General features: G+C 42.2%; 1 protein-coding gene across 1 annotated transcript in view; it reads left to right on the plus strand.

Moving 5' to 3' along the window:
* The first annotated feature begins 8,168 nt into the window (after window positions 1-8,168).
* mdga1 (MAM domain containing glycosylphosphatidylinositol anchor 1) overlaps window positions 8,169-27,354 on the plus strand; it is a 184,151-nt gene continuing 164,965 nt past the window's right edge. Inside the window, 2 exon segments of the mRNA XM_084006809.1 lie at window positions 8,169-8,295; window positions 9,619-9,708. Of these exon segments, the coding sequence (XP_083862935.1) occupies window positions 9,642-9,708 (67 nt within the window). The 5' untranslated portion in view covers window positions 8,169-8,295; window positions 9,619-9,641.

Genomic DNA, 27,354 nt, shown 5'->3' on the forward strand with positions numbered 1-27,354 from the left:
TGTTGCAGTAATGATAGTGTTTGCCTGTGGCCAAACACAGAGAGAGAGCTGTGTGTTAGCAGCAAAGAGAGGATAATAGCACTGAGAATTATGAGACGGATCCCGGCAGTCTGTGTTTGAGTCAATTCTTTAGCCTTATTATACACTGCAGGGGGAGGGGGGGTTGAACGACATTTAAACAAGTAATTCTGCATTAAACCCATTAAAGGGTGACGGTAATTACTTACACCACTCAAACTGAGGCGTTAATACAGCAAAACGCACGCTGTGTGCCCACTTTCTTCCTTTTCCTCCCTCTTTGTTTTCTCCTTTTCACCGTCTTCTCCTCCTTCCCTTTTCTCTGCTCTCTCTCCTCTCCTCTCACCTCATCTTTCCTCTCCTTCTTATCAGGCCGGTGGTGGCTGCCTGGGTAATGAGGATCAGTGTTGTTTTAAACATGAAATGGTGAGGGGGCCCGGCGGGGCGGAATCAATAAGAGCCATTACCTCTCCTCTCTAATGATGCAGCCACCACCCTCCCTTTTTCCTCTCCGTGCACACCGCCCCTTGTCTCAGGCCATTTCTACCTGCTATCCGATATCGGATGGGGAGGAGGTTATGAATTATCGAATCCCAAGGGCAATGTGCCTAGCCGCCAATTACCCGGTGAAAAATGACCCTTTCTTGAACGTAAGTGTGTGTGTGCATGTGTGTGCAGATATTTGTGTTTTCAGGGACTGGGTGGAGAAGTTGACATGGACCAGCTGGTGTCATATGCTGGTGGACAGCTATGCCTCCTCCCTCTGTCTTTCTGTCCGTCCGACACATAAAACACGCACACATTCGCTTGAATACGGCAGTGACTGATGAGGATCATTGTCTTCCTTGTTTGCTTTGATTTTCGGAGGTCGCGTAGACGCAGCAAATTATCCGTCAGCTTAAGAGGACTACAGGATTTTTGTTACTACACGCTGGAGGAAGCCATTTTTGTTGCCTGTGAAAAAAAAGCATAATTTTTGATAGCCATTGTTAGCCATCTGTCATTGATCCACTTTACTACTTTTTGTAATGCTGTAACCAGTGTGATAAACTTCTCTCCCCATTTCACTTCCCTTTGCAGCGTTGCTCTCTCAGACAAAATACAAATATTTTACATCTACAATAATTTCTCCTAAAAAATGTAAAAAATTAGAGATGGCTGCCAGTTTGTGAAATTGCCCTCAAGATACAGTAATTCATTGGAAAAGGAAACTGAGCAAAATGTGAGAAGCACACAATACCAATCTGCTTGCCATTGATTTAGCTTGGTGCAGTAGCGAGGGTGTGGATATAGTGGGTTCCTGTTCCTATAGTGGGAACATCAGTGTTTTATGTATACATGTCAGCCTACACATAAAATACACATTAAGAATATGCATATGCGTTAAGACATCCGTTTTCCCTCATTGGCTGAGACGGCAGCACAATAAATGAGACGATGACCTGTGGGGATGGATGGTCCCTCTCCGTTGCCCCTCCTGTCCTAGTCTCACTGATGTGTTATCCTGGGAGGTCTCACCTCCCTGTTGGGTGTACTGGTGGCTGCTACCGCTTCTGGGCTACAGTTGTGACTTAATGCTTCATCCTCATCTCTGTCCGGACTTCATGCATGTTGGGCTTTTTTTCTTTCCCTTTTTTTTTTACTCCCTTGAGACCTTGCAGGTTGTGGTATGTAGTCAATCAGCTTTGGCAGGTCTTTAATGTCGTGTGCTTTATACAGTGAGGTTTGAGGTGATTAAGGTGTACCTTCTCATCTCAACGTTATGCTCATTGCTGACTTAACGGTTTAGGGCAGAGATCTTCAACAGGGGATCCGCGACCCCTAGGGGGTCCGCAGAGTTACTGCAGGGGGTCCCCGAAATGATTTGATCCCAAAGTTTTGTTCTTACAAATATTAAAATATGTCCAAAAATACACATTAACAACCTATGATAAGCAAATATAAATCTTCCTATGTATTAAATATTATGTTGTGAAATTTTGATGTAGAAATGCCAATATAGAATTAAAATTATGTTCTATAAATCTGTCAACAATTATTATTGTAATGGCTTAGCATCGTATACATACATAATGGCACTATAGGCTGCACTACTCATTATTATTGGTTTAATTTAATTAGCAACATCATTTTACACAATATGTAGCAGGGGGTCCCTCCACTGCGTCACTATCCAAGGGGTCCTTGGCCTGAAAAATGTTGAAGATCTCTGCTTTAGGGTATTGCGGATGGTTATACAGCTGTTCTGGGTAGTGTTGGTGGAATTATCCTGGTTGTCCGAAACAAATGGATGCAAAATTCCTCTAGAGCCAATTAATGTGTGAACGCAAAGTGAATTTGTCAGGCGGCATTATTGCAAAGACACTCTGATGCGAAAGCCCGTCAGCGCCTGGATTCTCCTCCTGTGGTCACTGAATCAGAAATGGAGACAAAACATATTGTAGCGGTCTGTGGTCTCCCAGAGCTCTACAATAGAACCTCACATTAGTGCACAGACCAAACAAAACAGTATAAACCAGAGACTGTGGTACAAACAAGGTCGCTGCCATATTGCCATATTATGTCTAGACAACGTTAGAAAAGATAACAGAAAACAAGCATTTTAAAAGTTATTTGCTTATCATCTTGCAGACAGACCTAACCATGACATTGGAAATTTTAGTCCTTAGTATGTAGTTATTTTGTCATCCTTTTTTATCCGTTTATTGTGATTAAATCAAAACAAAAGTTTATTTTGGGTTCATACAGCTGCAGTAAACCAGCCAAGGTGTGGCTTGCTATTCACAATACAGCTCATTGAAATTCACTGAGCACCTCCTGGTGACGTTATGGACTCAGATAGGACATCGTTTGACTTCCACAACATGCACAAACTGGCAATTGTGCTTAATCCAGCCGTGATTGATGAAACGTCGGTGTCGACACGGAGGTACACACGAGTGTCGGAATAAACACAACTTGAATTGGATGTTCACACTTCCAGCTCAGAGAACATCCTTTCTAGTTGACTGTAAGTTATCTGACAAAAAGCTTTTTCAGGTTTGCATGCTGAGGTCAAACTCGCACTAAAGTTTGGTGTGAACACACCTTTTAGAGTTGCTCCACATGTGCTCATAGAACCAGGGGAGCAATGTTCTGCGTATTTATAAAACTGTCAAGCTTTTGCGTCATCTTTCCAACCACAGATGTGAGTCTTTAATGTGTCTCGGGTTCGGGATCCTCTAAGCCCTTTGCATCGTCGACTTTCCTTCCTTGTCTGTGTACGGACGAGTTGAGTTGTCAAGTTAAGATGCCTGTTATCACATCTCAGTTTAACAGAGTAATATTGCTTTTCTTTTTCCTATTGCCTCTGCCATGCCTACACACACACATACACACACACACGCCCGCCCGCGCAGAGACAATGAAATTATTGGTAGTCTCAAGTGTATCTTTTCTGTCCATTTAACTGTTACTATTTGAGGAAGTGCTTGGTGCTGATATACAGCACTTTAGGTTCGGATTGAATTACACTGATGGGAACATCAATTACTGAGCATGGTACCAGAATTCTTTTGGACGTTAATTATATAGGAATTGTGTTCATGATCTGCTTAATGTCAGAATGGAAAGAAATAACTCTTATATCTTGCTGTATTAATGCTGGAAAATAGCTTATAGCAGTGCATGTGTTGAGTTCACTCAAGTGCTCTTATATTTACAACACTCGGTTCATTGTTACAAATAAACATTACAAATTAACTAAATTTCAAGTAATTCTTCAGAATATCTCCTTAGAATATCTCCACATCCCAAAATGCTAAATTGTGACCCCACAATTCTGTCTGGTCTTGACCATTTCACTTGCATCTACATGTTTGTAGCAATACGTATAGTGAAGTATTTTATTGTAGCAGTACAACAAAATGCTGTTTTACCCCTAATGTTTGCATGTTGCATTTGAAATATTTTGGGAATGTTCAGGATGTTTTGAAAGTTGTTAAAATTTCAAAATCATACTAATATTCTATTCTATATTAAATTCTGGTGGTGTTTGATTATTCAGAGAAAGTTTCTTTTAGAAGGCCAGACTTCAACATGGATTGTGTTTTTTTACAACTTGAGTTATTCTCCCAGATGTTTAGAAAATACATAATTTCATGGAAGATCATGCAGAAATGTGATTTCAAGCTATTTGTTTTTTCAGCCAGTAAGATCATTCCAAGCATGTTTCTTAAATCTACTTTAATTCAGTTGTACTTTGTGTTATAATTTACCTTTGCAATTATCAGGTACCCTGTGGAGTTTTTTGCTCTCTTTCTGTATGAGCGGGTCCCTGTTATGTACTGATATGAAAAAAAAGCAGAAGGCAATTCTTTTTTATTGTGCATGTCTCAGGTTCTACCACCTAGTGTCATACAGTCTCTCTCCTGAGCTAGTTGCAACAGCCTGAACTGCGTAATCTAAGATGTAAACAGTAGCCAGGAGGCGGAGCTCTCAGCTACCGCGCTGTAGTACATATTCCAGGCCCAATGTGGCGCTGTTTCTGCTACAAAAATACACCAAAAACTGCAGAAGAAGAGACGGAGCTTGACCTGACGTTTGCCGTTGCTATGGCAACACGTGAAAGCTACGGCTATTAGCCACCCGATCAATAAATATCTACAAGATGACAATTCGGCCCGTTTAAATAAAACCAACAATAAGCATCAGCCGTCACCCTAAGGACCTTAACGAGGCGTTGGTTGTGTGATGGATTAATTAGAAAAATAAATGCGTTGGTTGTTTGTTAGCATCGTAAAAAAGTAGCAATTCTGCAACTTTTTTGGCCCCCCTCTCTCGGCTCCGTTTTTTTCATACAGTGGCCCTGATACGCCGTCGTACAGACGAGCAGAATATCTGCTGCAGCACATTCATGAGCACGTAGGCTGCCGTTGTTGTTGTTAAGAGATGTCGCGGGGAAGATGTCAGGCTGAAGGGTCGAGGAAGAAACATGAAAACTAACACGAAACGGAGGGGTGCCCTTTTTTCTTTTTCACCCTGGGACCTGGTTTCAAAAAAGTGCATTTTCAGGCCCCGAAAATGCTGGATCCATATGGACGGCCGGCCGAAACGCACAAGACTTGTGCGTTTACCCAAAAAAACGTCTCCGTGTAAATCCACACATCGAACGTTGACCACCGTGCCGCTTCGGTTTAATACGAATACATGTACCGTTACACCCATAGCTTTCCGGCACAATCAGAATTGTGAATTTGTCCGTGTAATATTTTGTTGTTGTGTTCACTTCTCTGTTGGATCACTGCATCTACTGCAATTACTGCTTCCCTCGGAAGCCTTCTGCAATTCTTTGCAAGACGTGGTTTTGTGTAGTGTGTGTGTGTGTGTGTGTGTGTGTGTGTGTGTCTGTGTGTGGCTGCCACCCAAGGTTGTTCCTACTACATGTTGTCTTTTGAGATTCATTGCCTTAAGCAGCGATGATGCGCTCTCAGCAAGACATGCCAAGTCTGCTGGCGGTAGCCCAACCAGAGGGGCAGAAAGTAAAAGGAAGGAAAGAAAAGAGACATACTTGAGCCAGATCCCATGATTTTGTTTACTCTGAGTAAAAGATTAATTTGGATTGAGAGAGTTGGAAGCAATTACTAAGTCTTGCTTTTGTTAAGGAATGTCAGGATGAAAACCCTGAATGTTTACTGCTCACGCCAGATTGAAGTGTACAAATGTCACCGCTTTGTTAGGCACAGAGCAACCTGCATTTTAAGAGTTTTGTTCTGCGACATATTCCCAGTGATTGTAATTAGCATGAAATACACAAATTATGTCTGCTTATTATGACAAGAATGCGGAACAAATTCCCCTATCACTTCTTTTGGTAACAGTGACATCAATGGCATTTGAAGTCTCTCGCTTCAGGGGGACCGGAGCACGGATGCAATGGAGCTTATTTGGGAAAAAGTTTTAACACTATTAAACCTGTTTTAGACTGTCAGGTGGGATAACTTAACATCGCTGTTTCAGCAGAAATAAGACATTCAGAACACGTGCCTGCAGAACAGACAGATGGACATTGACTGGGAGGGTGGCCAGTTCTAATCCCAGACAATCCATGGAAAGTCATGCATGATACTACTGTGTGTGTGTGTGTGTGTGTGTGTGTGTGTGTGTGTGCGTGCATGTACTTACTTACTAATTAAGTTCCATGACAAGATGAGTGCAGAACTTAAAGAAACTTTAGTTTAGTCAACCACAATTCCCAAATATGATGTCAGAGAAATGCATCACAAGATACAGTAATGGTGCGCACACTGCTGTAAGATTAAAATTGTGGTCTCTCCCACTTTGCCAAACATGCTGAGGTGAATGGTCTTGTGGGATAATAATGTTGCATTATGTGCTGCGATTATGCAGTAAAATGGATTACGACCACACGATATTTAGTAATATACAACATGAACTTTCCATTACTGCCCATTATCCTGAAACTGCAGAATCCACCCCCGCGGTACTTCAAGCCAACTAGAACAAACATTTACGGGACAGATATTTATCTGCAGTGGATCCTCAAGGTTAAAGCGTGGATTTATTTCTTTGTCACGCACAATTTGAATAAGGAGAACTAATAAATTAGTTAGAAAGAATGGAAACTGGACAGTTTAATGTCTCTCTGTCTTCAGCATCTCATATTATACATTTAAAGGCTTACATTGCCTGCTGATTACTCTGACCTGCTGCATTATTCAAAAAATAAAACAAAATGAAAGCACTGTAATTGAATTGAATATTCCTTTCATTCCGTGACAGATTGCACGCTCCACTCTGATAAGCGGGCTGCTTGATGGTTTAAGTGTCTTTTGCGCTCCAGCTGCACACAGAGAAGCTGCTTTGTGGTGGGAAAGCCAGGAATGTGAGGGCCCTTTACATACATTGGACGCTTTCAGACCCCATCTCACACACACACACACACACACACACACACACACACACACACACACACACACACACACACACACACTGCATGTATGAGGCACGTGCAAAAACAATGACGACAATCAGCAAAAACGCGCCCCCTTGTGGCCAAGTTGAGAAGTTAAAAAACGCCAGTAAAATGAGTGGAGAAACGGAGGGGGCAGCCGATGTAAGTGCGTATAGGCGCCGTGTGTGTGTGTGTGTGTGTCCGTGCGCGTGTGAGTGTGTGTGTGTGTGTGTGTGAGAGTGTGAGAGAGAGAGAGAGAGAGAGAGAGAGAGAGAGAGAGTATTTTTACTGTCATAAATAATTGGTCCGCGGGGAGGGGTGATGGTGTTAAGGGCTCCTCCATTAGGCAGAAAAAACTTTGGGAGCGCCTCGGTTATAATTGGCACCGACGATCGCAGCTGGCGAACTCCGCCAAAAAGTCGACAATAGAGGAACACACGAGAAAGCAGCGCTGCTTTTGAACACTTCCGGTGCCACCCGAAAAGGGTCTAAACACCTATTTAGGAATGTGGATAGGAGGATGAGAGAAGGTGTGTGTGTGAGATAGAGAGAGCGGGGGGGGGGGGGGGGGGGGGGCAATGTTGTTCTTTTAACAACATGTTCAGTTGTGAAGCCGCGAGGATTGAGCGCGTCTATGTGGAAGTCTCTGTCCTCCACCCCCCCTCTCTCCATCCCTCTCCCTCTCTCCCTTCACAGACAGGGGCGGTCGTTCTCAGTCTGCGCACATATTCCACTTGGCCAGCAGCATCTCTTGGAGTCCACACAGACACAGCGCTGATTGAAGGAGCGGAGGGGAGCGCATGATTGTGTTAGAAGGGCTCCACTAGACTGGTCACCCGTCAGAGGCGCAGGGACAGACATGGAGACAGTGAAGCCATTTCTACCACGCCTTTAAAAGTAGATAATCCACACAAGAGGATAACGGGTTATAGGATTTTTTTTTTCTTTTCTGTTTTTTTTGTTGTTGTTTTTTTTTTGCTAAACTCATTGCTTGAGTTTTTCCAAAGGGAAAGTGTTTTTTGGGGGGGAAGAGGGACTGTCTTATGGAGCCGAGCGGCGAGGAAATTCCTCTTTCCGCTTCTTCTCCGTGCGTAAAATAAAAGTTGAACACACCGAGGAGGTTAAAACTCCCCGGGAATCGCAAAGCTCACGCCCGGACGCCCGCTGGAGGAGGATATATAACTTATTTTGCGGGGGGGAAAGACACCGAAGGCGGGTTGTGTCTAACTCCCAGAGAGCGGAGGAATCCTCCATCGCTGAGCCGCGAGGCGTGCGCGCAACGCCGGCTAGCGGACTGACCCAAAGGACGGCACTTTCGGAGACAGGTACAGAGACGCGACGGAGGACCACATGTTGTATTTACTCACAGGGTTAGACGTCTTTTCTGTTGACTTTGCATCTGAGCGCATTGTTTTTTTTTAAGAATGAAACGTGCCCATATTTATGAACATCTTTCAGCCTGTAGTCAATCCGATGTAACTCCTTTCCGCGTCAGCATCAAAAGCTTTATTGTAATTGCACTGATTACCCCCCAACCGGTGACATTCAAACATTCCGGGGTCTTCAAAAACCCGCCTTGCCTCTCATTTGCATCATCTCCTTATACGCACGCATGCGATGGAAGGATCTACTAGATTACCTGTCAGCACGAGCCTCGGCCAGCGCGTCCTGACATTAATGCGAGGTATTAACTCACACGCGTCGTATAATAAAACTTTGATCGCTTATGCGCGCTATAGTAATGTCAACTGTCGAGGCAGCCGGCTCGGAGCTGTTCTACAGATGTGAGTGCCAGGATGTGAAATCCTTGTGTGTGGTCAGAAGAGTCACAGAAGAAGGTGCTGACTGCATTTCATGCTTTTTTCTTCAGGTTTTCCAACAGGTTCTAAAATGTACAGAGAAGGTGCATTCAAAGACCATGCTCCAAATACTTCTCACTGCTCAGACATTGTAGGAATGATTATAGCTTATTGATCCGAAGCAAAAGGTTGCATGTATGCGTGGGTGTTTGGGGTCGAACCTTCGTGACCCCACTTGTTGTAGCTAATCCCCCATGAATACTACACCCAATCCCTCCCCACCCCTGGTTTCAGAGAGGAGGAAGTTCAGTCACATTTAACAATCCCGTCATTCTCCAGTTCCCGAAAACACACAGCCCTGCGTTTCCAATTTGTATAATCTATGATTCATGATTGAACTACTCGTGCTTGCAGTCAGATGAAACGATGCAGGCGAGCCAAATTGCTCTGTGATATGATTTTCATGGCTTAAGGGTCAAGTGAGACATACCGGTAGTTGAACATGAAAAAAGCCCAAATAATCAGAAATATTTCTTTTTAAAGGAATTATTCATGATGAAAAGTATTTTTTGATACAGGTTATATTTTAGAAGCAGCAGCAAATCATGCTGGATTTTTGTCATAGCAACCCCCCTCCCCCTCTGAAAGAAATCCCACCAGCCGCCACTGCTTTGTGATAACAATCACTCACCTGTCGCCTCTTGTTTGTCACTGCTACATCTGCCCCCCCCTCGCCTCTGTTTCCCCTCTTTATTCAATATGCTATCTTATATGTATCGGCACGAGTGTAGCAAAGACAAGTCTCTCAGCTAAAGATGGAATCTTTCCGTGTCTCCCCCTTTTACTCAGGTTATGACGGAGCTGAGCTGAACATGGAGCTTTTCTGGATTTTGTTATTTTCTAGCGTCTACCCTCTCACCTGGGGCCAAGGAGTGTACGGTAAGAGTGTGATATCTACAAATTATTCCTATTACCACATCAATGCCTACTTTATTAGTGCAGGCTGACCACGCTCCGTTGCAGCAGGGATGTTAACTTGTCCAATTATTAGCCCATAACCATAATTAAAGGGCTTCTCCACGCCACATATTGTCCGTGCTGCAGCACGACGCGCTAAAAGGAGGCGGTGTAATAACTGGCATTTCGACTACTGCGAGAATGGCTTCAGGGAGATCGACAGCAAATTAACTTGAAAGGGAGACTTTGCTTCTTAGAAGTTACAGACAGGAGGCGGCTGGGAAAACATCCAGTGATGTCGAGGAGGGGGAAACCCACCTAATGTAAATCCAATCCAATTCCATCTTTAGCTGAGATAAATCTTTATGGCCAAAATCCACATTAGGCCCACAGATGAATGTTTTATTACACAAAGTATGATCAAACTTTAAATTATGAGGGTTTATGGTTATTACCGAATGGGGGTCATAGCTCGGCTACTATTTAAGCTCCCATCGTGTTTCCCCGGTGCGTACCGCGTTCACACCGACAACAGGTGTCAACAGGAGGATGAGCTGTGGCTCGCCTATTGTCATGTTGAACAGGATGTAGTCACACTGTGCTTTTGAGGATAAAGCGGAGATTTGTTCCCTCTCAAGACTGTCTCGCCGCGCCACAGAGGCTCAGTTGCTTCAGCTACAGGTCAGATACGCATTGTTCTGTCCCTTCGGGGCAAAGGCAAACACACACACCCATCTGTCAGCTTTGATACTTTGGTTTTGATGTTTGAAGGCATGTGGCAGCCATTGAAAACGAGGTCTGTTTAGTAGCGTGTACTGCTGTTGTCATACGCGATCCTGCAGCTTACAGTCACACTGAGAAATGCTGACAATCTGTCATTTGCTGATGCGTAGGTCCCTGTCAGAGGTCTTTCACTAACTGCTCTGCAGGTGACTTGTCAGTATTAGTGTGAATTAAAACCACCTTTTCTCTGATCTTTCTCTGCATGTATTTTGTTTGCCTTAAATTACAATATTAGATTTTTTTTTAATCTGTTGCATTTTTGTGACCAACAGCAGACAGAGCAGTCTGTACGGGATTTCAAGAAGTTTATTTTCTTTCCACTTTCTGCTTTTAAAATGTCAAACATGGCCTTACAATGAAAATGAATGTAGCATAGCACATATATCTGGGATATTTTTTTTATATATATAACGCATGCGTTACCAAAAAACTGTTACATTTCTTCCAAAAAATATATCTGGCAGACTATTTTTGTTTCAAAAAATGTATGGTATCCAGAACTTGTGTGTTACTCTCAGTGCCAGCAATCATTTTGGAGGAATGTGTTCCTTTTTCAATCAGCTTTCTCCTCATGGAGTGACTTTCCTTATCTAGTTACCCTGTCCCACAATAGGCTCACATCTCCAGATTGCCCTTGTGCATTCTTGTCCTCATTTAATTTTTTTTCCATAATAACTTTTTTACTAAATGGTTTTGGGTTCTCTACAGGGTGATATACTGATTGTCATGAAGAAATTGCGCATCCGTGCCTCATGGGCTCTGTCACAAATATACAGTGGGTCGAAGCGGAAACATATGCAGTCAGTGCCAGTGGTAGAGGCTGCAATGATATTTTCTTTCCCCCCCCCGTGTAGTCGGTTATTTGTGCAACAGCAGCCTTTCAGTCTCTGCTGAGGGACGGAAAAAAGTCCCAAAGCTTTGTAGGGAAGCACGCAGGCCAGCATTCACAGGCCTCGGATTCCCAAGTGGCTCGTATGATTGTGGCGCTAAGCTGCACGCACCTGTGCAACTATCGCTTCATGTCAAATCATCGCTCAGAAAGAACAACATCATTTCAGAATTTGCCCTACTGCTGTGAAGAAGGCGGGCTAGTGTAGATTGGTAGGGAGCCCATGTGTTTGGCACGCTCGCTCCCCGTGTATGCAGATCTGCATAAAATGGTTTCCCGCACTTTGGAATTGTTTAGCACTTGCTCCGGCAGACAGATGCGACTCGCTGTCTATCGGGAGCCGAATGGTGTAAGCGTGCAGATTGATGTCAGCGCTTTGGACGGCTGTGAGGTTCATTTACTGTAGCCTTCCTCTGGGGGGTGTTTGGAGCCGTGCATGCTTTTTTTTTTTATCAGCTCATGCCTGAGAGAGTCTGCTGCGTGCAGGTGTCCTGAATGTGAATGTGAGTTCACATGCCAAATGCAGTGTGTGTGTGTGTGTGAGTGTGAGAGACGTGTTTGTGCGGCAGACGCACTTTTCTTCCCACTGCAACACTCAGGGACTTGTGGATCCGTCACTGTTTCCCGTGCAACCGCGTAGTATTGATTGTACTTATTTGGATTTTGATAGGCTGTCAAAAAGCTTGTTACGCCTGTCCCCAAACCGGCTATTGGATGGATAAGTGCACTATGGAAACCCAATGATTTATTCCAGGAAAAGATGGAAAGGATATGTCTCTTTCACGTTAAGCTTTATGATGCACGTTTATTGAGATCATTTTATGGTATGAATTTCTAATGGAGTCCTCTCCTCTCCTTTTTTTAAGCTTTTTACATGCGTCTCCACACTCTGATCACAAACATCCCCGCATACATATACAGCGGATTTTTCAAGTTTCATTTAATCTGGATGCACTGTAATCCCAAGCATTACAAGCACTATGTGGCATTCACTCGCGCCGACTGACTCTAAGGATTAGAGGGGGGGTTCAGAAACATTTTGCAGACATTCTCACAAGGATGCCTCTCCTCATCCGAGGAACTCAACAGTTAGGACATCAATACAGGCAGAAGTGTAGCAGAAACGTGTCTCTCTCTCTCCGTCTTCGCGGTGCTGCATCACATCACACTTCTACGAGGCAACAGAGTTCACAGGGACACCGAATTATCGATTGCTCCGACAAAGTCACACGAAACCATTAGCTTGTGTCGTAGATGCAAGGGCGTAACTTTGAGTTGAACATTGGGGGGGTTGAGATTTCCGCCTGTGAAGCAGGTGTATATATATATATATATCTTTGGAGACTTTGGAGACTATGGTGGGAGGATTGCGATCCTGTAGGGGGGTCCAGGGGCATGCCCCCCCGGGAGAAAATTTTAAATAATTTCATTTTAATGCATCAATTTGGTGAATTCTGAGAAACAAAATATGACATATCAATTACTGACCAATTTCTTACAAACGGCTGGTACTGATACAAATGTTGACATACTAAATGGGGTTGATGAGTTTAAGCATTCAAGAAAAGATGAAAACAAAAATGACTAAAACACAATTTGTTTATTATTATTATTATTATTATTATTATTATTATTATTATTATTATTATTATTACTTTTGTTCAGTAACATGATTTGACTCGTGAGTGGTGGCACTGGAGCCCTAGCAGTAGCTACCTCCTGTTGGGAAGATACTTTTATTCTTTTGCTTTTTTTCGCGTGCTTTCTTCATACCACGGCTGATGCGGGGAGAGACCGGGGAGACAGTAGAGAAGCGCAGGTGCGGCAAGGTGGGCGAAACCAAATCTCAGAGCGGGAGGGGGCACAGACAAACGTCACTATTTTTTACTGGTAAATTGAGAAAATCTACAACACTGTTGTGATTATAATGCTTAACATTCAATATCAATAATTATAATATCAAATTGGGTGGGTTGTGTTGGCTGGTTTGGATTATTGGGTGGGTTGCAACCCACCCATCCCCCCCATAAATTACGCCTATGCTTTAACTGACAGGAGGCTGCTGCAGAACAAATAGCTAGCCACTCAGCTAATTTAACAACATGTGCATCTATATTTACCTCCTTTTGTTCATGAATTTTTCTTTTTTTTATTAGCGGCCGAAGTCCAACAGTGAAAAATAGTTGTTTGTCCGCCTTTTGAAGATCTTTTCATGATGTTAGCCTGACACTGCTTGAGCTACTTCTCCTCTCCCGAACTCATAGCGGCGAGTGACTGACTTCAAATGTAAACTTTAGAGAACGTGGGTTGGGAAATACCAAGTGTGTGTAGGGGGGGTAGGGGTGGGAGAGGGGGTTACATTACCACATGATTAAACACAAAACTATTTTGCAGGTACATAAAATGGATAAAATTATGCATGCAAAATAATTATCGGAATTATGTGATTATATTGGGGGGGTTATATTGTCTGGGCTTGAGGTTTGCGGGGGTCATGACCCCTGTAACCCCCCTACAAATTACGCCCCTGCGTAGATGGAACCCAAAACTGCATTAGCCCACGATATGATGCTTCATTATGTGCTTGTTAACAGGAAATTTAATGAACTTAAATCAATGATTTTACTTAACGGTGTTTTTTTTAATTATTATTTGAGAAAGGCCCTTGCAGCAGCAGCAGCAGAGTTGAGGCCTCGCCACTGGTCATAGAACAAAGCACTACAGGGGAGGCAGAACGTGAAAAAGTTTAATATGCCTACATGGCGCACAGATTTAACATCACTTTGAAGATGTTGCCCAAGGAAGAATGAAGGGTTTGGAACACATTGCTAGTTTTTTATTATTATATTATAATATATTATATTTTTATTATATATTATTGGCTCTCTGTGTGTGTTGGTGTAGATGAGCACAAAACCGCATATAGTCTCATTGCGGAGCTGCAGTACATCAGCTCACCGTGGCACGCAGGGTTGAAAGCTGGTGACCTAAAAAAGGTCCTGTTTAACTGTCCTGGCGACCCGCTCCCCCTGTGACTTTAACTCTTCCTCTCCCTACGTCAGCACTTTTTTGTTTGTGTCTCCTCTCTTTTATGTCTCTTGCTGCAGAGTTTATTTTGGATGCTGAATATTGCCCTTTTCTAATAAGCATCCATAATTTATTGCTGGCTCTGAGGCAATGGAGGACGAGAATGGAGACGGTGATAGAAAGAGACCGGAGCATTAAGCCGGAGATCGTGATAATCTCTTACCTCCCACAACCTGACACCTACTATCCTCCTCCTACTCTTTACCTCCTTGCTTTATTTCTGTTTACACACACACACACACACATGCACACAAACGCACACACGCACACAAACACGCACACACACACACACACACACACACACACACACACACACACACACACACACACACACACACACACTCCTCTGCTTTACATATTGCACCCTGTGATCCGTAATCTCTGCTTAATTGTTGGATGACCTTTCCCTTAGGTCTGATTAAAGACCTTGGAATGTAGAAAATAGTTTTTACAATTAGAAATATCCCGCAGTTTGTCTTCTTAGAAAGCTTGATCATGGTGTAGAGTGCAAGACGATTAGAAGAGCAATTATTTGCACGGGACATAAATACACATACAAAATACAGTACATAGCCTCTTGGGTTTAAGGCTGAATGGGCTCATACTTTGCCACTTTTTCTCTCATTTCCTGCTCTCCTCTTTTCTCCAGTTTCCTGTATGGGTGACTGGATATTAAAGCCTGACAACATTTCTATTAACCTACAGGTCAGCAGCAGAGCCATAGACCTATGGCTGAAGTGATATGTTGACTGTGGTTTACACTAGCCTTGCTACCTGGGGCTTAAGGATAAGAGTGCTAAGACAACGTCTTGGGAGGTATGATTTATCACCCTGCTTCCCACCAGTTACACTCTGAGCCCTAGGTGGGCACAAAGCAGCAGGTAGAGGTGGGCTGTCTGGCACACCGGGGCCCCTAAGTGAGGTGCGATAGTAATATATCTCCCTAGAAAGCATAGCCTGGCATGTCTTGGTGTAATAGATGTGTGTGTGTGTGTGTGTGTGTGTATTAGGGTTGGGCGGTATACTGTGTAACGATATAAAAGTCCCAAAGCTCCATCGCTCTGAGTCACTGTAATTACACCGCCTCGACACACGGGGCACTGCAGGCATTGCAGCAGACTGCTTGCGTGGTTGCATGAGCACGACGAAGAAGAAACAGCTTTACCTGAGTAATAACAATGGCGGAGGCGGAGAGTGAACGTCACGAGGAAACGGAGACAGCGCGACCCACCCATGACGAAGAGGAGGAACTCGTTCCGAAAAAGGGCGCTACGTCTGTTGTGTTGAACTTTTTCGGATTTAGAAAATCCGACAACGAACAAAAAGCGATACTCTGCAAAGAGTGTCGCGTGACTGTTGCTGCTGCAGGTGGAAACACCGGTAACCTCTTCCACCACTTTACACCACCAGTCTTTCGCCAAAGGCACCCCGTATGACAATAAATCACATCGATGGAGGGAGATAACGGAGGCCATCACGACGCATACTTTTTCTCATTTGTTATTTTTATTTCTTATTAAGATGGAACTCTGTGTTTACATTTGCACACACACTATAGCTTAAGTTAAAGCTGGAGTTCAAATGTTTACCAGACATTTGCACATTCTTTGTGGCTTCTTATTTATTATATTATTATACTTTCTTTAAAATAATGTTATGCTGCTGTGAGAAAATTCAAATAAAAGAGGAAAATGATCAAATGCGACAGTATGGTTATTTTTAAGCCATTAATTGAATTTACAGGGGGAAAAACCATACCGTGATATATACCGTTACTTTAGCTTTAGCTCAGGAGGTAGAGGGACTTAGCTGGTGACCGCAAGATTGCCGGTTCGATACCAGGCTCCTCCAATTCTAACCCTAACCTTAGCTTTTACCCTAACCAACGAACGAAAGATCGTATACATTCACTGAAGGATTAATATGAGAACAAAATGCATATTTTTCGCTAGGAATGTCATCAAAACATACTTTAATGCCGCAGCTTTAAAATGCTGCATTATGCTGCATTTTCCGTTATGAATGAAAGGAATGGAAGCCATTTTTCACTGCAGGGAATCACGCATGCGCACTGGCGTCATTTTGATATTCGTAGGATAAAACACGAAAAAATTGTGCAAGCGCACTGGTGTCATTTCAAAATTCGTAGGATAATACATGAAAAAATTGTACATAACTTTTCGTACGTTTCCATACGAAAATTCATGAGAATACGTTGATGTATGTATGTATGTATAATATATATACCAAACATGATGATGACGATAAGATGTCTTTGTCTAACCAATGGTTTCTTTGCTTCATGATAAGAGTCAGAGAGGTGAGGAGCATAACTTTATGGGGATACTGAAGGCATTTTAAGAAATCTGAGTTAAACGAGCAGATACTACTCTTATCTCTGTACAGTGAATATGCAGCTGGAGGTGGGAGTCAGTTAGCTTTGCAAAATAAAGTCCGGAAACATTTTGATCTTCTTATTGAACTAACGGCAAGAAAGCAAATACGTGTAAGTGACTCAATTCTGCACTAAAAGCCTTTTGGTTGATTGTGTGACATTCATCTTATGTCGTCTGCTACCTGTGAAACCCCTTCGTGAGTCCACAGCTTGAATTTACTGTCCTCTGAATTGAATGTATATGTGTGAATAGACTGATGGATTTTTATTATCCATACTTCCTGAAGATATTTCAGATTTTTCCAAGTTGAGAGAAAGAAAACAAAGACATATTTTTTTACGAGGAGGAGTGAAATGTTGAGAATCACTGCAGGCTCCGGCAGCATGTGTCTGTACTGGAGTGCTGACAGAATTATTCTAATGTTTTTGCTCACAGATCATCATGTAAACCTCCCTCTCTATCTCTTCTTTTATTTTTTTTTCCCTATCCTTGTATTCTACTCTATTGGATGGTTATGTTCTTTTCAGGCAGATCACATCCACGCACATGCGATACGGACGTGCTCATGCACAAACATCTCTTGCTGCATTTATTTCGCTGAACTCATAGATCATTACCTCATTCTCTAAGACAGTGTTACACACACACACCCCTGTCAATAGAAAAAACTGTCGGCGAGACTTTTTTACTCCGGACTCTTGATCAAGCTTCTTACTAGCTCGCCTTCCTGAGGGGACGAGTCTGTGCTTGTGTCTTTGTACACAATTTATGAATGCAGAGCATTTTAATATGTAGGTGAGGCTAATCTAAAAAAGCTGATCATGGTGTCCTGAGAGTGAATGAGAGGGAGGGAACATTTGGCATCTAACTTATTCATGAAGGCGACAGGATGGTTGTGAACAGTGGTGGGAACATGGCTTACATCAGAGACCGTCTGCCTCCTCCGCTTCTCTCACACTGTCATTCTCCTTCTTGTTCACTGCCTTCTCTTTGACCCGCCCGTCCTTTGTCAAGCACAATTTTAAAATGTGTTAGGGTATAATTTTAACAGTTACTATGTAATGTTTTTTTCCCAAAATTATTCAGATTTTGTTTTTTGTTTGTGGAAAAAATCTGACTACTCCAGTGAAAATATGTTCATGTTTATGCATCTTCAGTATTCCATTGCTGTCTGCCAGTGTCTTTTTTATTACTTCCACAGGGGGTGTTTCTTTATTTGTTTTTTTACAAATAAAGTTCAATTACTTTTTAAATAATTCTAAGAATTACAAAATAATAATCCATCCTCGGTCTATGTGCACTGGAGGCACACTCTTGGAAAACGCTGCAGATACAAATATCCAATCAAAGGAACAATAAGCAAAACATTATTGGGTGAATGAGGATTTTAAGTTTCACTTTTTTCATCAATCTGTGTTCTAAATTGAACAAAACCGTATTTCTATGGAAGCCAGTTAGAATAAAGGTTAATAGGATTAAATTGGGTTATCTTTAAGATTTTTTGAGAACCCCTATATGTTGGCATCGGCACTTTGTGCCAGTGTAAAACTCCCCAGGGAGCTTTAAAATATTTGCAATACTGTTGACTCACACTGCAAATGGTGGGGTTTTCACAGCGTGCAAAGTGCTATGCATACAGGCAGCTGTCCTCACCGCCTCGTCGTACCTTCAGCACAGATATTTATTGATCTGTCACTTCATAGAAACCTGCACACAGCTGCTTGCTGCCTGGAAATAACCTTATCATATGGATATGCTCTGACTTAAAGCACATGCACTCTAAAACCACACTTGTCAAGGCTGCTCCTCCCACATATGTCCTGCCTCTCCCTGTGGCTCGCACTGAAAACCCCCGAACAACAATAAGCCAACCACAACTGCTGGAATAGGTTGTGTCCAACTAAACTTTCTGACAGCAGGAAGGGATCAACACTGGAAATCTATCTTCTTCTCTTACACACGTCTGGCCTCAATAATTCAGCGATGCGTGCTGCTTGGAGATCTTGCCCTCTCTCTCTCTCTCTCTCTTTCTTTATTTCTCATTTTAACTCTCAAACTTGCTCTCCCTCAGCATCAAACTCCTCCTCCTCCTCCCCCTCCCCTGCTCATGACGGTTTCAGTAAAAAAGGTTCTGGCACTTTGAATGTTTGAAATCTTTGGCTTGCTCCCCTCACACATCCCTGTCTCTCTCCATGCATCTCATCTGGCTCAGAGGAGATGGGGGTATAATCTGTCGGATAAGTTAAAGTCCCCATGTTGTCAGTGTAGCAATTTACCTGCCACCAGCTACACATACGGATCCCTCTCCTCCTCCTCCCTCATTCTGTCTTTACCCATCTACTAAAATTTACCTGTCAAGGAAGGTGTTCCTGTCATCGTCTTCTCCTCTCTCTGATCCTTTCTTCCTTCCCAGCCCATTCCTACCCCTTGACATGTCAAAATGGGATAAAACACACCCTTTCTGTGCTTAACATCCTCATCCCATCCTAATTCCCTCCCTTCATCCATGCCGTTAACTCTCCTCACCACTTCACCTCCTCAATTCCTTCCTCCCTCTCTCCTCACCATAACTTCCTCCTTTTTTTTTTTTTTTTTTACACCCAGCACCTCTCTCTCTCTCCTCCAAAGCCCTGTCATGTTGTCGCTATCATCCTCCGATTCCAGTGGCAAGCATCCACCCACCCCTCCACTTACTGCATATATAGGACATAGAGCACACTGTCATTGAAAGCTGCAGACAGCAGGCTCTGGGAAGCAGCATGGAGGGCTGACACTGGGGAGCGAGCAGACAGCCGGGGCTAGCAGCCACCGTCAGGAAATGAGGGCAGAGGGAAAAGTGCAGCGTGAGGAAAGGTGGTTCGATTTGGGTGGAAGTAGGTGACAGGAATGGGGTCTCACAAACTGAAACTGTTTTCATTGTGACTTCAATTAAATGTTTGTTGTATTGGTTGAAGAGAAGTGGCTAGAATTTGACAGTGACAGCAGTACCAGAATACATTTGCTGGATTTTCACGCAAACCTTCCTACCCAGCTCATACACAGCCCGGCTGAGTGGGCCTCCTTGTTTGACTGACACCCCCCCACACAGCCCTACCAAAGTTAAAACTACTCCTCATCCACACCATCCATCATGTTCCAAATGAGTTCATTTAAATGGCGTTGAGACCATATGTTATTTTATATTAATAGCTCTAGAGAAGAAAACACCACTCAACTATGCTGCTGGAGCTATAGGCTATCACACTTAATTTAAATAAAGCATCTGTACACTCTTTATTCATAGGAATACACGCATGTCAAAATCCTTATTAAGATCCAGCGGTTGCAGCGCTCCTGAGGAGTGGATCCGAAACAGCTCTCTCTGAGAGAGCTTCTCATACCTTGGACTACAACTCCCTTGATTTTTAGCTACACACGTTCAACCAATTGAAGTGTGCTGCATTAAGGCAAATCAAGTGATGCTGCAGGCAAGAAATGAATTGATTTAAAAAACGTATTGCAGGGAGTATCACGATATGTCGATATATTTTCCCAACACTATTCTTTAAGGTGTACGGTATAAATAAATTGGTGAGCTTCAGGAAAAACTTCCCTCCCTCCAGCCGAAACAGGAACTGTTACATCTTCTTGTTTTTTTTTTGGGGGGGGGGGGAATCACTCACTCATTCACTTTTCCCTACTCATTATCCAGGGAGCTTATGTCGAGGAATATATAGTGAGCTTGTCTCTAAAATGAGAAAAACTTTCGGATGAATTACGTCACTGCCAGATCAACGGTGGCTGGTGGACCATCCATAATAAATATCGATATGTTTTTTACATATTGTAAGCTGAATGAGTTGCTAGTAGGTATAGGAAGTGGTTGTAAGATCCCGATTGGAATTGGGCCCCCTTGTCCTGCTACATTCACTTGCTACCGAGTCTTGCCAAAGGTCTCTGATTTTTTTTTTTTTTTTCATGAGCTTTTTAAATAAGATTTTTTTCACAGATTTGAGTAGGGGTGAGTATTGGCAAGAACCTCACGATACGATACGTATCATGATACTTTGGTCACGATACGATACGTATCACGATATCACAATATTGCAATATAAATAAAGATGTAAACACAAGTACCTTTATATGTACATAAGATGATATTGATCAGAGGACAAATTGAGTGAAAACTATTTCATTCAAAACAACCTCTCCATTTTATTAATTCCCATGAAATTCACTGGAATAAATATTGAGAATATAATGAAAAAGGACAAAGTACCCTGAGTGACAATGCGTAAAATAATAAATAATAACAATAATAATAGTAATAAATAAGTTTCTCCTATTGTGTCACTGTTTGAACACTGAACTGAAGAGGTCATATAAAAATAATGTAAAGGTATATGTGTAAACAAAATATACAATAGGAAAATAAAGTGCACATAGTCCTCTTGTAAACCAAATAAATAGCATACCTAAACATTTGGACACATGGATAGGCCTAAAACTTGTTCCTCACTTCATTTGTTTTTAGGTTTTTGTTTACATTTTAGATCATATTCACTGAAGCCGACACTATGCACCGATAGAACAACATAAATCATCTGGTTTTAGAAAAGAAAACGCGCCTATACGTGCACGTAGAGCCTGTTGTTTTGTTATTTTTTCAACACCGCGCACGTGTCATCCTGTCTAGGGTTTAATATTTTTTTCCCGAAAATTACATGAATCAGATCCCGGGATAAGACAACCCATTTCCTGGGAATCCCGGGAAATTACTGCAAAGTGCAAACATTTTTTTTTTTTTCATATTTTTTGAGCCCAAGTAGGCCTTAGGTATGTATCATTCAAACATTCGTTCCTAAATCCCAAACTGACATTTTGTATCAAATTGTTACACATTATTTGTATCATTATAAGGGCAAAAGAATACAGTTTAGGCTATGTCCATCAACACAGCAATAATGAAGTCTATGCCACTGCGCGTCATGAGCGACATGCTGCAGCGCTTATTATGAAATGCCAGGTGGATTGTCCGTGACCTGTCTTCTGAAAAGCTAGGCAACCCTTATACAAAACGAATAGTTTACAGAACTCCATTATAAAAACGAAATATGTTAAAGTAAACCATGGAATGATTCCTTCCTAAACCATTATCTTAAACTAAATCCATTACATGGCTGTTAAGATTTGCAAGCGGCTGCAAACGGGAATAATCACTCGAAGTTAACCAAATATTTGTGCAGGGCAGGCATATTTCCCTTGTAAACACATACATGTTCATTAAATTTAAAGAAAACGACCCACAGAAATGTACAACTGCACTGCAAAAGACAGATAGATAATAAAACGAGGCAATCGTGACAAGGCTCAATATTTCTTTAAGTTTACAATTCATTACTCACCCTGTCCTTTTTTTTTCTTCTGGAAGTGTGCTTTCAAGAAACAGAGGGCATTTAGGCGGTTTCGGATTTTCGTGACAAATTGGCCGCAGATAGAAAACGCTCTTTCCGCCTCCACGGATGTAGCCTGGACAGTACTTAGATCATCAAACAGCTGTTGCAGGTGGGTTGGTCTACTCAGACCCAGACATCATTAGCGGAGGTATAGCCCGCTTACTGTTGAATTGAGCCTGTATTACAGTACCGGTGGCAGCAGCGCGCACCGTCGCCTCCATTAACGCTATGACAACACCATTAACGCTATGACAACAATTAGATGCGCACCATTGATTTTTTTATTATGCTATTTTCCCGGTTTCCCGTCACAACCTTTCCTAGGAATCGAGAAATAGTTTTGTTTAGATTTCCCGGGAATCCCGGGTCCTGGGATTAAACCCTAATCCTGTCCACTCAGCGCAGTTCACAGTTCGTGCACACGCCACAGATCCCACCTCCCCCCTATCACAGGCACACGCCTCAAGCTAGGCATACGCTAAATGACGTTAGCAGTTGTTATCTAGTCATGCTAATTGCTAGTTGACGGGCCACTCGGCTCGCACAGCTGCAACTGCACAGCTTATTTCTCGCATTCAATGTTTTCAGAAACACATTTCGGTGAACAATTTTAGTAAAATAAGAGAAAGTTTCCAAACGAGCTGCCATGTTGGTCTGTGTGAACTCCGGGAGCAGACAGGCCACCAGTGAAAGCGTATGGGAGGGAGCGGAGGAGCTCGGTGGGGTTGGGGCGTGAGTTTTGTAAACATTTGAAATTTGACTGAGTCAACTCCATCTGCCAGACTTGCCGACTGCGCTCTTCGGAAGTCGTACTGCATTCACAACGCGTCTAAACATGAATCTTTTTTTTTTTAAATCGATCTTTGGAGTTGAAAAATCGATATTGTATTGGGAGGCAAAGTATCACGATATATTCCCGTAACAATATTTTTACCCGCCCCTAGATTTGAGTGTGCATATCCTTTTTTCATAACAGCTATATAAAACAGCATATTGTTACAACAATGTAATACAAATACATAGCTAAATCAACATAGAGATGCTGGAATTGCTATCCTTTTTCATTAGGTTTGCTTACTTTTTAATTCCTTCTGCTACTACAAAAAATCTGGACTTTCAACCATTTTCCGTTACTTTTAACAATCTTCGACATCCCGTTTTTTGTGTTAAATCCACCAATTTGAAACATCAAAGTCTATTATGGAGTACTGTATATGCAAACACAAGTTTTATGAAGCGTGTTGTGGCTCTAGGGGTAGCCGCATCACTTGAGGCAGCGTGGGTTGGGGATGAAGACGAAAAGTTTCAAAATGAGAAAAAAACAAAAACTCTGTGGGTGTTTTGTGATCTGTGGTTAGAAAGAAGTGAGCTAGCTGGACCTCTGTAGCCTGCTCCTCATCTCTGCTCGAGGCTAGTGACTTGAAGCTATGTTAGCTATTACTGTAGTAACACTACCGGCTCTCTGGGTGTTGGTGGTGGAGTTGCATTTTAATGTAGGCGGCAGGTTAATGCATGGAATAAAAAATACAATATATCTGGTTCACTCTTCCATCCTTCCTCGAACCCCTTGGGCACAAGTATTGTAAGCTGTTTAACTAACTGGTAGGGAATTACTTCTGTAATTGATAGCGATGATCCAAGTATTAATTTGTGATATGTAAAAAAAAAAGGACCTTAACTGTAGCAAACTTGTTGGAAACAGCGAGACAAGAAAACCCCCCGAAAAAACCCCAAAGAAATTAGCTGTTATTTCCAGGTGCATGTATGAGAATATGATTTCTAACTTCATCACTATGAGGCCCGTGGCTCAGTAAGGACAAGTTATCCCACACAAAAAAAAGAATTTCTCCACACATCCATAATTTGAGTAGGAAGGGCTGTTATGCAAAATAATGTATCAGGTGCATTTTACACTTTCATCCAAAGAAACTAGAGATATGCTTTAGTAATATTCTGATTTCTCAGCCTCATGGCCACGTAGGTTTTCTAAGCTGCTGTGAGATATTTGAAGTGATCTAGAAAGAAATCAGAGTTACATCTTTTAATGTGTATGAAACTGAATTCATGACATCATTTACTTCATCAATAGCAACACCTTTCTACCTATAACATCCAGGCGAAGCTGTATCTAACTGTTAACTAGCTCTATCTGACATTCAATGGCATAACTTTTGGATTACGAAGGAAGAGAAAAAGGATATCTGGCAGAGCGAAAGGCTCGTATTAATAAAATGAAGATGGAGACAGTGAGAGTGACATTGGAAAGGGCACAGAGCAGCTAAAAGAAGGACAGCTTCCCTGGAGACGGAGAGTCAGACCAGCATGGAGCTCACAAAGAAAGTAACAAAGAGAATGAGTCAGTGTGAGGGAGAGAGACAAAGTGCAAATGAGGGTGTGACCTAATATTTGATTTGCTTTTGCCCAGGTACAAGAGAACTTTAACCCAGTCTCTGGCAATGCATTCTGTTTCCTTTCCTGTAACTTTAGCTGAGCTTGATGTGCTTCATTTTATCACCAAACCAGAACAGAATTCAAGAAAGGAATATCTGAAAATCATGTTTCAGCTCATATTTCAACGCGGGATGCAACTAACATTTCTTTGAATTGTTCTTTTCAAGCATAAGCAGCTGATCTGAACAGTCAAACTACTCTATATAGTTTTTGAGTTCATGGTATTTCTATCTGATATGGTCCACAGTGATCTGACGGCTATCTGATTTTGAATGGCACTGGTCGGCCCAAACAAACCAAGTTTAAGGATCAAATGTTCAATTAAAGTGCTTCAAACACACATACACGCAACTTTGGATCTAACTTTGGATCTTGCTGCTGCGTCTCTGCTGCTTTGGATTTTATCAGAGTCTAAACATCTTCATCTCTTCCCTTTCTGCACTCATGTCCCTCCTCTCTCTTTCATTGTCTCAATCTTTCTCACCTTTTAAGGACGACACGTGAGACCAGAAAGAGCTGACTTTGTCCGTCTAAAACATTTTGTTTTGTTTTCCCACATCCTGATTACTCACAGTGGGCATTCTTCCTGTGCTACATTCCTTTTTTTACTTTCCTTCTATCGTTCTATTCAAAGTCTTTACCCATTTCAACTTCATTCTTCATCCCCCCTTGTTTTTTAATCTTTCTTCCTCGCCCTCTCTATTCGCGCCTGCAGCGTCCTGCAATGCAAACACAACCTGTTCTGAGGGGAAGTGAATTATTGAAGCCGCTGCTGCCGTTGCTTCTATGCAGAAGTGGGCCGCAGAGGAGGGAAGGAGAGAACGGAGGGAGGAAAGAGGCTGGATGAAAGGAATGGAGAGTATAGATTTGTAAGCACAAAGGCAGGAGGGGTTCAAGGTACAAAGCATCAGAGACATAAATGCGTTTTCTCTGTCCCCACCGTGTGTGGAACTGGGTTTACGATGAGACAGATCACATGAAACTTTTTTTCAATATGAAATTGAGTTTAGATAAACGTGACGTCATCGTACAGGCCCAAAAATAATATTTCTCAAAACTTGCAAGGCTTTTTCCTTGATGACTAGACTGCACATTCAACGGTTTTCTGTCTGGACACTGTCGCTGTCTGCTTCCTCTGTCTCTCTGTTTTACCTATACTCTCTTTATCTTTGTCTGAAATTCATGCCAATTTGTTTTTTTCTACCATGTAGCGGACAGAATGTTCTTTTTAAAGACATCTTGCAAATTGGATTGAATATGCCTTAAATATCCAAACCGAAATAGGTACACACATTTGAACCTGTTTCTAGTTTGAAGGCTATTAAGCATGCACAGTTGTTAATGAAAGCTAAGGTTTAGGTTTGGCATCTAATTCCTCCTGCATTTAATCTGGAACTTTAGTAACCGTTACTTTTAGATCAGTCACAAATAACACATTGGGAAGACATTGGTGAATGGTAACCTACCGAAACAGTAAAAAAAAACAAAAAAAACAACAACACTCAAGTTTATACAGGGTTCCCTGTACATCTTCCAGCAGTATGCAGCTGAATCAGGTGCTTCTCACTTTGATAAAAGTAAACTTCCAAGAGGTAACAGAGCCTGGAGCACACTGATTGATTTGCAGCCTTCATGTGTCTGCATCAGAGCATGTGTTCAACTTTCATTGGATCAGTGGTTGAATAGGATTTCAAAGCTGCAGAAAAAACAAAAAACAAGGATATTTCTTCAAGTTAGAAAGGCACAGATATATCTTAAAGACGAAAGCACAAAAAAGGTTTCTGAAGCGCTGCACCTTGTTCCTGCTTGTTGACTTATATTAATGTTACAGTATATTAAAGTGAGTTTGATGGTCCATCACTTCCTCTCTTCTCTCATCGGGATAGTTGCTATATATTCAGATGGATATAATATGATTATTGATAAGCGAGGCTCACACAAAGAAATACAAGAACAGTGGCTGTATTGGTTGCCAGTGCACTTTCTTATCTGGAAATTGGGTTACGAATTAAGCTGCTGCTTGTTTCTTGTCTGGCCTGCTGAGCTCTCTCCAGATAGGATACTTTACCGTTGTACTATTCAATATGGAGCTATGCAAGAAAAACAACATTTTTCGGGGTGGCCGGTGGTGCAGTGGTTAGGGCAGCCGCCCCATGTACAGCGGCTCAATGTCCTCGACGCGGTGGTCCTGGGTTCAACTCCAAAGTATTTCCCGCATGTCATCTCTCTCTCTCTCTCTCTCTCCCCCTGTTTCCACACTGTCTGAAAAATAAATAAAAAGGCTTCAATGGTGCTCTAGCCAAAAATAATAAAGAAAAAAAAAAGAAAAACAACATTTTCTTTCAGAATTTAAGCTACGCAGGGCGAGTAATTGATATACAAATGGTCAATTTGTGGGTGTAAAAATTATTTGATTTAAATGAAATGTGATAGGAATTTACAACATTATGTTAAAAGGTATACATCCAAACCTTTATGGGCTACTGAAAAGCCTGACCAGATCAAGAACACTTCACCCAGGAGATGCGAATGCCATAATTGGTAATGCACTTTCATCTTCATTTAAGGTGGCCATTTCTCTAATTGC

Source organism: Eutrigla gurnardus (assembly GCF_963514095.1).
Source record: "Eutrigla gurnardus genome assembly, chromosome: 1".
NCBI lineage: Eukaryota > Metazoa > Chordata > Actinopteri > Perciformes > Triglidae > Eutrigla > Eutrigla gurnardus.